The 13,814-nt window shown below is 38.3% G+C and overlaps 1 protein-coding gene across 1 annotated transcript; it reads right to left on the bottom strand.

Annotated features, from left to right (window-relative positions):
• Positions 1 to 5,177: 5,177 nt before the first annotated feature.
• Positions 5,178 to 9,346, bottom strand: LOC145903578 (tyrosine-protein kinase Src42A-like). Its single transcript, XM_082991671.1, has 14 exons — positions 9,161 to 9,346; positions 8,962 to 9,036; positions 8,802 to 8,864; positions 8,627 to 8,668; positions 8,505 to 8,538; positions 8,042 to 8,145; positions 7,628 to 7,762; positions 7,349 to 7,513; positions 7,097 to 7,227; positions 6,879 to 7,004; positions 6,648 to 6,795; positions 6,279 to 6,416; positions 6,079 to 6,224; positions 5,178 to 5,733 (listed from the first exon to the last, which is right to left on the bottom strand). Exons 1-14 carry the CDS (start codon positions 9,318 to 9,320, stop codon positions 5,653 to 5,655), a joined length of 1,548 nt encoding a protein of 515 aa, XP_082847797.1. The 5' UTR covers positions 9,321 to 9,346; the 3' UTR covers positions 5,178 to 5,652.
• Between the last annotated feature and the right edge of the window lie 4,468 nt (positions 9,347 to 13,814).

Below are 13,814 nucleotides of genomic sequence, written 5' to 3'. Positions count from 1 at the left end.
ATTCCGAACGATTATATTCATAACCTTTTACTTTGTGGTAGTAAAACACTTGAGTGTGAACATAAATGTTGAGGTATTTAGCCCGCATAGATAATGTGTTTGTTATCAAGTTATATATCACAAAACTTCTTGTTGGAATTACTATCAGATAATCTTCTTGTTTTAAACTGTTTGAAATATGTGAACTCATAAACTTTTCTGTTTTCTTGCGCAAGTGTTCATACTTACATTTTCCAGTCAGCATAGTCAAACACAAAACATAAATTATCAAATTCATCTTTCTATCAATGTTTCCCTGCAAACAATTGTTACGGAATTATTAGGACAGCGAATAAATTTAGCCTACTAGGAATACCACCAAACCCTACCCTATAGAGCCTGAAATATAACCTTTACCCAACTCTGCCTGCTTAATTCAGAAAGGGCGCTGGACCCTGCTATAATATCTGACCACTAAAGCGAAAAGCCCTGGTTTCCGGACGATCTCCTTGTTATGCGATTTGCACAGCGCGACGTGCTTTTCAATTCGATTCAATTCGTTTCCGCTATCGTCATAGAAATACATAATACAAACAGCGACGTAAGATTTCGCAACCCCTCAGCCACGCTAACTTCTTATTAAACACATTTGTCTTCCTGTCGACCTACAAAGCAGCGCTGCTATTGTTTGATGGTAAGCAGGTGGGAGATAACGTAGTCAGATACACACTGGCGATACTTTACCACATTTTCCTTCGTTGTAAGCAGAAACAAATCAACACAGGAATGCATACCAATATATCAAGCACTTAAGTAACACAAAAAGTTTCACAAACCATCTCCTTTTTATCTGAAGATGTAGATTGTAGTTGTTGCACATTTGGTGCCTGTCATACCAGTAAAGTAAACCTTAACATCATAAAGAGTTTGTTAACCGAGCTTTGAACCAGAGAACCATTGATATAAATTCTCAATTTCTAATTCAATTTTAGATTAGATTTAACCGAATTTAATTAAAAAATAGACAAACTAACTGATGAGAGAACAATTGCCGAAAGTAATGGTAAATTATACTTACCAAGACTATTTCCATTTCAAAAAACAACCGTTTTAATTTTTCCACAACGTCAGGACATACCATACTAAACAACAAGAAAAAGAATCAAATCAGACGATGGTGATATTTGTCCGCGCATCAATAACACAGACGAATGTTCAAATCGAAAGCGTTATTTAAACTTTGGTAATCGACATGTTTATCAAAAAACAACATTAATGTTTTGTCTTCTCAAGCCTCATAGATTTTTCGCCGAAGGTAAAAGTACGCAATGCTGGAAAGAAGGCCACTATGCAACATCTCGCATATTTGAGCAAATGTTATTTAATTTTTATCGTTCTTACTGTTTTAACCAATATCTTTTATTAACGCAAGTCACTTTCAAATTCGCAAGCAACGATATCAGTGGGATTTAATCCCAATAACCGGACTCTAGCACGCAACAGAAATTAATCTTTGTCAATTTATTCCCTGCATCAAGACCAAAATTTTTCTCTCATTCATAAAATTACTTTTAATCTATTAAATATGTGCAGCATTTCTGTCCGGTCAACCCGCCTTTAATTAAGTCTGTATATTGACCTTTTGTATTGTGTATTTGTCTCAACACGCAACATCTGAATTATTTCAATCTGCCATATTGAAAATTGTCATTTTATTGGGGGTATTAGATGTTATGCTAATTTTAATACAACTCAGAAACTACTAACAGTGTGGAGTCTATTGGTATTTTTGTATGTTTTTTTGGCACAAAACAGTAAATATAGCAAAAATCCTACATATGTGGTTTGTTTGCCTCCAGTGTATAGAAAATAAAAACATATCTTCGTGACGTCAACATAAAATATACAATACACAAGCAAAATTCATTTGCGGTTTATTAACAACACAAGATCGTTATTAGAGCAATCAGAAAAGTGATTTCATCTGGTGTAACGAACAAATGATAAGCGTGGTTGTCTGGTATTTTTCCAGAATTAAATTACTCAAATATTTATCGTGCAGATAGCGACACTGTCTCAACCTTTCATGACCCATCAGTGCAACTCGTGACTTCCTGCGGCCTGACTGAAAAACTGGCCAGAAGAAGACATTCCCACATTACGGTCTCCTTTCAGTAATCTCCAATCCGGATCGGTACCAAACCAGCTACTACCTCCCAGAGTCACATGGGTGGAACTCTTTGAGGCCAAACTGCAGCTTAGAAAGTAATCGATTGGTCTTCATGATTCCTGTGACGTTATAAACCCAATAAAATCCGTCGGATTTGTGTTAGTTGTCACAAAAAACATGAAGAGCAATAGATTTCTTCCAAAGCAGCAGTTTGGGCGTAATTTGTTCCACCGCTGAACAACTCTAGAAGTTGGCACTTGATTTGGTTCCAATCTGGATTGGCGATGACTGCCAAGTCACCAGAACGTGGAATTGTATTCCTCCCGACAGTTGGTCAGCCAAGCGGTAAGAGTCACGAGTTAGGCTGGTGGGACCTGAATGGTTGAAACAGTGACTCTATCTGCATCTCGCTTTTAAATATATGTTATGTAATTTGATTAACGCTTAGCATATGTTGGTTGCAACAGATGAAATCGTGTAACTAATTGCCCTTAACAACGGTAAACAACAATAAATGAAAAAAATAAAATGAAAACTTAAAAAAAAAACATGATTAATTGGTGTTCCTGCAAAAAAAAATATATAGTGTTATTTGTTGCATTTATATGGTGAATATTTCTTACTGTTTTGATTTGCAACATGACAGGCTTTTTAGCCATCGCCATCCCCGCAAGAAGATATTCTTTTTCTTTGCGGGGATGGCCACTTCTTCTTTTTCTTTTAGTTTAGTTTTTTCTGGAATGGTGGGCAAAGCAATCATGTTGAGCAAATCTAAAACAAAACGTGAAATATGTTAACCACAATCAATATTTTAAGGGGGAAAAAAATTAGATATCATCATCTCAGTAAAAGTTAATTTTGTTATGACCCAAATTTAGCAACAATGTTGAGACTCAGCTTTCTGTATTAGTTCGTTTTCACACGAAATAAAAATAAAAAATACATACCTTCCTCATTTTCCTCCACAATCGTGGGCAGGAGGTCCACCCTATCCCCGATAAGCACTTTCATTCTCACTAAACGTGGGGGAAAGAGTGAACCTCCTGGCGCTTTCCTGCGCGGAATTCCGTTAACTGCGTACAAAAGTTTCGTGAAAATTATTTGCATGCCAACGTTCTTTCTTGTGTAACATTTATATACCTTTCTCCTGTGCAATATATTTTCCTGTGCGGAACTTGAATTTTCTTCTTCTTTTTAATATTTCTTTTAAACTTCTTGGCTAAAATATATCAACGTTATTTTTGTATTGGTTTGGTTTTGCATTCTACAAACACTTGCTTACGTGAGTCCGGAGGAATATATGTTGAAACTCCACCGGGGCACACCGGAGTCGAGCAAACTCCCCGAGCACACCCCACAAAACTACTCCATGGTAGTACAGGGTCAGGGGTGTCTCGGGCAGTTTGCCCAACTTGGTCTGAAACATGGTCACGGCAGTGGCGGACAGTAGGAAAAATTCCTTCGCAATGGAGGCTCCGCTCACTGCCGTGACTTTGCCGGAGGCCCCGGTGGAGACCTTCAATAAACTTCTTTCTTCTTTCTGTAATTGTAAATAGAAAATTGTCAACAAAACTGAACTACAACATAAAGCAAACAAACTTACTATTTTCTCCTCGGGAATCTCTACGTTTTTCTTCTCTTCTCCACTATCTCTCTTTCTACGAATAAAAATAAATAATTACAGACGTTTAGCACATGATACCCTAAAAAGTCCCAACGGAAGGATAACCATATGACGGTTGTCTAACAGTTGTCTGATATTTTGATTTGTTTTTCGCATCTTTTCTGCAAGTAATTTTTACAAACGCTTTATGTTTATTCAAAAAAAAATAACTGAAACCAATATGAACGCATTGCCAGCAGCGGAGCAATAACGCCAGCATTAAGGGTTGGTAGTGAGGCCATGTCCTCTCACGTGCACAGGATTTCATAACACCATGGTAACCATTTGTCGCAGCATTTTTGTACTTAGTATAAATGACCATGTAACTACATAAAAAGCAAAAATGTATGGCCGCCTTGATAGCAGCTGATCAAAAATCATCATCACTTCACCAAGGAATGCCTTGTTGACTTCACATTCAACCAATAACACGCCTACTTTTGTGTTAAACTGCAGCTGATTTAAAACCAACGCAGGACTTAACACTTGCATAGTGAAGTAACAATACTCAATTGTGACGTAAAATATCTCATCCGAGGAAACCATGTCTAAACTATCTCCATTCACCTCAAACTAATAGGATTCGAACCCCCAAAACGAAGTAAATTTACCCCAACTGGGCAAATTTAAATGGTCTTTGGGGTAAATATAAGAAGGGAATATCGGTTCTGTAACGATTTACGCTTCTTGTATTACTGAGAGATAAAAACAAATTTGATACTTGGTCCATACACATTCACTATATATCGATTTGTTTAATAAGTCCCCAGCATCATAAATAGCCTACATCGATATCATACTGTAGCACAAACTTATGTCTTCGAAAGCTGCTTAGGGTAAACGAAAGAAACAAACATGAAAAGTTCTGGTATAACTCCATCGTATGATGTTAGCGTACCATATTACTCTGTTATAGAGCTTAAGGGGTAAAACGAAGCTGTTATGTTTGGAATATTGTTGCTTACCGTTTTGGAATCCTCCACTTTGATAACACTTTTGCTGAAATATTGAAACGATGCATTTTTACGATAAATCACAGTATATATTGGCAACATCAAGGATACGAATATAAAAATTTGTTTGTCAAAATGAAGGTATTGTGAACAATGAGATTGTGACATCACAGAAGTACATTGTTGTGTGAGTTGTACAATGTTTACGATTTCCAAAAATATACCCATAGTACGTAAATATACGTTTAAATGCCTTTGAATCTACAAGAATTGCACTTTCATTTGATTAGCGAAATATTTAATGCTGTTATTAATTGTAGGTGTCATTAAATACAATAGTATGTATTTGTTACAAAAACTGTGGGTTTTACAGGCTAACTGTGTGTGTGACCGTTTATGCTATAAGGCTGTAAAAAACATTTTAGGAGCGAAAACAGAAAATAGGCCACACGTAATTTTTTTCGTAGCTTTATAATTTTAGTCGAAACATCACGCAACTATCCCACTAACTTAATGAAAGTATCAGGTAGGTTTTCTGTCAGATTTTGGGCAGTTCTTGTTGAATTATTTTTGTTACAATTTGTAAGTTGCTTTTACAATGCCTCCATTACGAACTGTTATAAAGAGATTGATGTACTAGGCTAAAAGTGTGTTGAAAAAAACGCATGCTGGATTTGGAACGGTTGGCATTTGTGAAAAAATGAATTTAAATATGGTTGCCACCTATAGGCCAAGAGGGTTCGGGCGATCTTCACTCACTAAACTGCAGCAGTTTGTCATAAAATTTTTACAGAATTTCGTCATCGCGGAACAAATAACTATGTGAATAATTTAACCAAGCGGGAATGCATAGGCTACGGTGCATGTTAAATAAATTTGGCAAAAAATCAGCTCTGTGAATCCCGAGGTTGTTGCTCGTTGGCAAAGTTTGGTTCGTCTTGGTGTCCATAATTATCCAGGAGAAGTTCCTGCACAATACATATTAAAAGTGTTAACATCCTGATCCAAAACTTTTAACGTAAAGCAAGTAAGAAAATAGCCTCTCTTTGCCTAAAAAGTGCACACATGGTTTTTCAGGTGACAAAAATTGTAGGTACTTTTTTGGAGATATATATTTGCAGTAAGAATACACTCTTTGATCTGCTTTGGATTTAACTGTAAAAAAACGCCGCCAAAAATCTAGGCCTACGACAAAAGCAAGTCCAACTAAATGGAGGATGTAGAGTTTGGAATAATCTACCCAACCCAGGTAGCATCTAGAGTTCATTTCTGGCAAACAAAACACATTAGTATGTATCCACTCCGTGTGCTACCTTCAAATTCAAAAAGGTCGGACGTTCTTCAACCGTTAATCCCCAGCAATTGGTCATCAACGAGTACAGAAGTTCGTCACAGTCGTCAGGCTTTTCAAGAAAGTTTCCGTCCACCACACGCCTTTTCACCTCGTGTTTTTCGAGGCCTGAAAAATACCCTTTCAAAATGAATATGTTTCGATTCAACAGATTTTTGAAACCTTTCCACGGCTCTCCGCCCCTGGTGGCTATTTCGTACAACAAAACACCGAAGCTCCAAACGTCAGATTTGTGGGTGTGGTCGTTATTTGGAAATTGTAATACCTCCGGCGCCGTCCAGCGCACAGCAAGTGGAGCGTCTGTAGAATATTTTCAGTTTGGTTAGGACAGCCCTCATACCGTTTTTCTGGTACGCGCTATTTCTTTGTCGATTTATGACAGGTTTCAGATTAAAGGGAATCCGAGTTTCAACTAAGGAAATAACTTTGCTTGTGCGGGTGCTTAAATGTGACAAAATTTAACCCTATTTCCTTTATTTGTTGTAAGTCGGCAAAATGGAAATGTTTTTCTTCAAAAATCTTCATACTGACCCATGTTGCAATGTTGATTGTCAATCAACTTCGCCAGGCCGAGATCTCCAATCTTGTAAACTGAGTTTTCTCCAACAAGAACGTTTGCAGCCCGCAGGTCGCGATGGATTACCTGTTTCTCCTCCAAGTACGTCATTCCAGCGACCACCTGTACAAATACAACATTATTGCAACATAAATTGCACACAGGGAAGTGGCACTGGTAGTCTTGTAAACTTGTAACGAGTTAACCTGAATCATCACAGTAATCTGGTCTTGATGTTCGAAACTGTCACCAAGTCGTCTCATGTATTTTAATAGATCACCGTGTATCATCAGTTCTGTCACAATCAAGAAGTCGCCATAATCGTCGTTTACCTGAAATCATAGTAAAAGTAAGTATACCTACACTCACAGCAAAAGTACTTGTAAAACTGCAACCGAAGCAAGCCAATTGGAGAGTACGTTACCACGCCATAAAGGTGTACAATTCGTCGGTGTTGCAGTTTGGCCAACATCGCCGCTTCTTCCATGAAATCTTGAACGTTAACGGCCCGATTTGCCTGTTTGATCGCTACGTCAAAACTATTCAGCAATTTGCCTGTTGAAATATGCCAACATGTTTTGTATAACTTTTATGCTTGTTCACTTATAGTTGGCATGTCGCTTTGATGAACGAATATTGAAAATCAAATTAAGAACTTTCAAATTACGTTTCGTACCTTTCCTGACAGTACCAAACTTCCCTTTGCCAAGCACTTCTCCATGTTTCAAGTTTGTTCGTCCTATGATCAGCCCATCAAACTGATGCGGAATCGCGCGAGGTACTTGCATCAGTGGCATAGTACAGGGCACCGTAAGCATGCAAATGCGATCAGAATCGTGTTCTAATGAAAGGAACACACAAATATTTCAGTACGTCCCAAAGTTCCTGATTTAATCGCAAAGATTCTCAAATAAGGACACTTGTTCTAGTACTTACTGGTTTTTGGTAAACGTACCTCTATAGTGCAAAACAAGTTCTAGTATTGACGGGAAGCATTTGCCCAGTTCGATAAAGAAATTGCTGTTTTCTTCAAATATGATGTAGTGACACACTCTGTCAGGAGTGGTAAGTACTGAGAGGACAGAGTTGCCTGCAACAAAAAGTGAACTGGAACCTCTATTGTTCATCACTTCATGCTCGTTTTTACATAATGCTAGCGATACTTGTCCAAAATGAGTTTTTTTGCGTGAATTAAAGCATATGGTATTTTCGACATTTTGATACACAAAAAACAACATGACACAACCGAAAATGTGAAGAACGCCATTAATCAGAATTTATTGTATGTTTGATTAGAAATCACTGTTGCAGATAGAGCTTTTAACCGCCAACATGATGCTGCATTAAAGAATGGTGTTATGTTATATACCAGGTCGGGAGAGGCAGTTCCGTATTAAAAACTTTCCACTTCTGGTCGGTTGACTCTTAAGCATTTGATCGCACTCCTGTCGCGTCAATTGTAAAGCGTACCACCTAAAAACGGACACAGTACCTATTTGTTAGGAAATCAATCGTTGCGAATATACCACAAATGTACGCCAACCTATATTGAAACCATTGTTCCGCTTAAACAGATTGCATGAACCAATGGCAGTGAAATGAATAGCTGTGCAGAGATTGTTTTAACTTACATTCCCACAATGTTATTCCCTTTAAAATCCCCTACAGGGTATAGCCACAAACATGTGACGTATGAAAGCTGAATGATTAAATGAACGTAATGTTTACTTAGGGCGTAATGCCTTTGTTCAACAGTAAATGACATTGAATAGGTAGGGGTTTGTGCATGTGTTGGGAGGCCAAAAATATGTTGTGAAGGAAAACAAACTTACGCTTTTCCAGGTTCTTCATAGTAATAATCTCCTGCTGCAAATAGTTACAAATAGTTGTTTGTTTCTTGTCTATAAATTCACAGTTACAAAATAACACATGATTTTTTGTACACGCAGATTACCTGGAAGCCCCTCGCCGCATCTGGCGTCGTCGGCATATACGTCTATAAATATATTTAGAATCTTTTCATAGTTGGCCTATTTTTTTACACCATGCTTAATTATTTTCCAGAAGAACCCACCAACAACATTTAGTATTTGTAGTCACGGATAAAAAAACATGATTAGTTTACTAACATTCTCCTTGTGGTTGTACATTATTCTGTTCTGGTCGAGGCTTAGGTCTAGGGGTGAATTCTTCTGTGAAAGTAGATTGGACAAGAGGCACAATGATGATTGCCTGAATTTACTTGGCAGCCTACATTACACGACATTTAGTGCATAATGGTCTTCTTACTTTTTACTTGTGTTTCCACATGCTGCTGTTGTGGTCGAGGCGCGGGTCTCGGCGGCATTTCCTCCTCATTAGCACCTTGAACAGTATTTTTGGATTACTAAAACTATGTAGCACAATGATAAAAAATATGAAAGACAATCTAAACGTTTCGGTGTATGTAATATTAGCAGTTATTTCCCAAAGACACCGTTGATCTTACCGAACGCACTGTTGTAAAATCCCGGCTGCCGATGAATTGTAATGTTGTTAAACAATTGAGCACGTTGATTTTCTTTAGGTTCCGTGTTACAAATGCAGCAGCTAGACTTTACACATCGGTAACAAGTTTGCAATGCTTCACAAAACAGTCCTCTTGACATAGCTGTTAACCGGTTTTACTACACTTCAGTTGCATACCATTCAAGAAACGTGAACTGTTTGCTCTCTCTTTGTGCCACTGGAAAAGCTACCGCGCTAACTAAAGGCCTGTCTCAAATAATTTTTCCTTGCCTTTTTTCCTCACCATGCCTTTGGTTTCGCACCAGCGCCACAATCATGTTTGTTTAATTATGGCATCTTTATACGTGTTGTGAGTCCAATAAAGCTAAATTATAAGTTGTATCGTAGTTTTTATGTCAAGAAATGCTTGCATAATAATGAAAAAAAAATAAGAGCACCGCACTTTCAACACTCTGGTTCCTTGAACTAGAATAAATCCGTAGGCTTCAGGACGTGATTTTAAGTCTCACTAAAATTCTGGATAACATTAGTTCCATCAATTGTATTGAAGACTTTTAATATTTCGGTGAGGACCACGAAAAACTACGCTTAGTGTGAATGCATAGTTACACAAATCCGAGAATTCATCATTTCGTAACAGTTGAATTTATTTTTGCACGGAATTTTGTGTTTGCTAATATTATACCATCAATAGCACAGTACCGAAGTCGCCAAGGATTCGATGAGCCGTATATATACAAGCCGCAACACGCCTGGAGGCAGGGCTTACAACGCGAAAGGTCCAAATAACACAAAGAGCACTCCCATCAAACTACAACTTGTTCGATGAAAACAGAAATAAAAAATCGCAAACTTTTCAAAATCCTAATCATCCTCGTCACTGTCTTCATCCTTGTGTTGCTTTTGTTTCTTGTTACGGTATTTGTCGACATGTTTTCTGATGTCGTCATGCTGCTGCTGGGTGACGTCACCACTTTTTGTGACGTCGTCTTGCATGTGTTTCAAAAGCAGCGCGAGTGCGAGGTTTCCGGGTAAGAGGCGCGTTCTGTTCAGCATGAGTTGTTTGTCAAAGTTTTGCTTGAATTGCTTCCAAGTCGCCTCGAATTCAGTCAAGTTGAAATTACTGAACTCCAATTTTTCCACACCGTGGCCACTTGACAAGCAAAAATAAAAAAACACTTTACATTCTCTCGAATAAAAAACGTCAGATTCATGTTTGTCAAACGTGTAGTCGCTGTTAATCCACAGCCAACTTTTCAACCGTGCACAGCATTAATAATTTTTAACAACACGCCTACCTTTTCTCAGGCCTTGTGTCCAACTTATCTTCGCCTGCGCTGCCTTGTAGATTCGCTAATCGTGTTGCGTTGAAAGACAACGGATCGTTCTTGGGCCTGGGGTAAGTTTTTCCAAAAGAGATTTTAGTTTCTTGAAGCGTAGCCCGTGGACTGCTCCTGGCGCTCTCCACGCGGTGCATGAGCACAAAATAACCAGTGGTTAGCAAGAGCAGAGCAAGTGAAACTAAGCTGCCGAAAATTCTCAACCACACTCCGCACTTCATCGCAGAGACGTAGAAAATGTACAAGAAAGTCAAAATCTGCTTCAACAGCATTAAAAATCTGATTAAGCGGCTACACAAGCTTTTGACTGCTGTCGATGCAAGCACAGCTGAAGACCTTGCGTTTCGAATCGCGATTGGCGCCGGTCACTGTAATCTTGACAACTCGGCGCTTTTGTGTGACGTTTTTTTTCACAAGTCGGCGATAAGAGTTTCAAACAGTGGGGAACAAGGGGATGATCTGTTTTGATGCCGCCGTGAGTAATCTGTGTGATTTGTCTGTGTGTGCGACACACTTGGGTGGTTAAATGCCGAATGATGAGTACACAGGTCTACCCTCCTCCAGCGCACAGTATTTTTAAAGTTTTACGTCTCTACACGTAAATGACCTTAATGTTAAATCTTTAATGACCGAACTGCAAAATGGTTTGTAGGGAGCTGGTTTGCTATTGATGGAAACTTGTCAGCAGCAATCCTTTCCCAATATTAATTTATTGTGGTTTATCTGCCTAATGCTACAAAATTCGGTCTCGCCCAGCAAAGCGAAACGCGATTTTCATCAATAAGTGGGCGGGACACGTTTGCGGGTAAGAAAGCCATATCTCGATTATTTAAACAGGTTGGCCTATTCCTGTAGAACACAATGTTATTACACGAAAATGTGCTGCACAGATCCCTAACTTTATGTATGGAGTTATTTACTTGTTTTATCTGCGTAAGTCCAAACCATTTATAAAAGTCAAACAAGTACAAAATTAGCATGACAAACTAACGGACCGCTCACGCCAATTTGTTGTGTTATCTGCATTCACTTTTGTTTTAATGGGGCGTTCGAATACTAAAATATATTGTGAGCTTGAGCGAACTGATATTGGAAAAGTTATATTTTGAGAAAATCTGATCAAGTATTACAAGTAATGACGTATCAGAAAGACTGCGAGGATTTAAGCATCTAAAACGTGACCATTATGACAGAGTGACAATTTATAGTATAAACATAAAATTTCTATACGTTGATACGATTGTGAGGGATACGTTGGGGCACAAATAGGTGTAGGTGGTTTTAGAGAAGTCTACAAAGGTTGGTATATTTCTGCCTTAACTAGCAATAATAACTTGACACGTGAGAAGAAGTCTCGCCGGATGGCAGACGAAACGTTGGTTAAAAAAAATCGAAAATCGAACGGTAAAAACTTTGTGCTAGAAGGACTGTTCCACCAAAATTACATTGCCTGGCAGCAACAGCAGTGCTATCAGCAACACTAATTTACCATAGCAGGAATTAACCACAGAGACGTGGGGAATTTTGTTGTGTCCGGACAAACGCTCGAAAAATCCTCAGACTGCAACCACTTGTTTTACAAACGGATGTAGATGTGTTAGGGGTACGAACCAAGCGACCGACCAAGTTTTATGGAAACACTGGTGCGTTTTCCCAAAGTTTATGTTATATCAGTTTGTCCAACATCCTGTCGTCAGTTCGCTCCTGTGCTTAATACTTTTTTTGCATATTCTTGCATATTTGTTAAACTTGTAAAAAAAAATGAGTACTGATGATGAACCCTGTATGAGTTCGAAACGTTTACCAGCATTATGATGAACACTATTCCGGCTTTGGCTTTTTTATTTAAACTGTTAAACTTGTATTATGTCACGTTCACAACGAAGACACAACCTGTGTACATTCATTGACAGAATTACTTCTTAACCATGGGTTTAGGGGAGATATTGGAAGCTAAATTACTTTGAAAGAACAGCGGCGCTGGGAATCTTTGACTTAACTCCGTTTTCAGGAATTTTTTTTGGTGCGGCGGAATCCTGTGATTGAGATTTCTCTCGTACATGCTGAAGCACAAATACATCGCAAACAATATGTACTGTTACAGATATATTGAAAGCAAGCCAAGCCGTTTCGTTAGACTACAGTCAGAGCACTTGGGCAAACACGCACAGCGTGGTATAGGCATGAACAAATTTGTTTACCTGGGTGCAAGGTTTACCAAGTCGCTGCATGCCGCCGATGCAACTCACATTGAACCATTCAATCTACTTTCGTTTTAACAGTGTTTTGTAACGACTTAAAATAATAAGCACGTATCGCACCAGGCTTGCAGGAAGTTCAACCATTTACCATTGGCAGGCGAGACAGATATTAGGCTTGTGTTTATTTTACACTCGTGTGTTTAGTGGGCTTCCTAAGAACACATTTGATATGCACTGTAGCTTTGGCTTTTTAAGATGCATAAAGGGTTTGATATATGTTGTGTTGGAAACCTGTTAAACTCAGTAGCGAAGAATTTGAGATTAAGTCAAGTTCAAGATTGACGTTGTTTCGTAAACGGTAAACGACGTTCTTGAGTACATTAAACTGCTGCAGACAATATTATCACTCATTTAGCACAGATATCCCAAACTTTGTAACAGTCGATTGGAAATGCATTAACTGCAGTGTAACACCGTGATTGTTACAATGTATCTTTGAAAAAATAGGTTGAACACAACGTTAGACAAACTAAGGGACAAAAAACGGATTCAACGAGCGTATACTGCTCATGCGCGGCGGCAGTTAGTTAATTATTAGTGTTCCTCAAACCGAAGTTCAATCAACTAAATCGATGGCGTCCCCAAGTAAAGGTAATACGTTTTAATTACTTTCTACAGTTTTTATCCCAATAACCGCGTTTCATCTGAGAAATTTTTAGAATATATTTGAAGAATATGTTTCTTCCGCTCTTATGATTGAAACACACTAAAATCCACAAGTTTTTTTTCTGCAAACCTACTTATTTATTGACACAGCGCTAGTTGTCGGCAAGCAATACACCTGCAATCGAGATTGCATTGCAGAATACGAACAATGCGTAAGTTGCAAAAGGGGAGACGTGTTAACTCTCCTTGAAGAACAAAGGTACGACGGTTGGAATTTCTCCACTATGTATAATTAAGGGGTACAAATACAATTAGACATCTTACATAGAAAAATATTACTGTTTTTAGGTTCCTGTGCTGTGAACTAAAAGTAATTCTTAGCACTTTATCATTGTTAGTCTAGGAATTTAAATGAATCCCCTCAAAA

This window comes from Ascidia mentula, chromosome 5 (genome assembly GCF_947561715.1).
Source record: "Ascidia mentula chromosome 5, kaAscMent1.1, whole genome shotgun sequence".
Lineage (NCBI taxonomy): Eukaryota > Metazoa > Chordata > Ascidiacea > Phlebobranchia > Ascidiidae > Ascidia > Ascidia mentula.
This window is presented reverse-complemented; position numbering and strand designations above follow the sequence as displayed.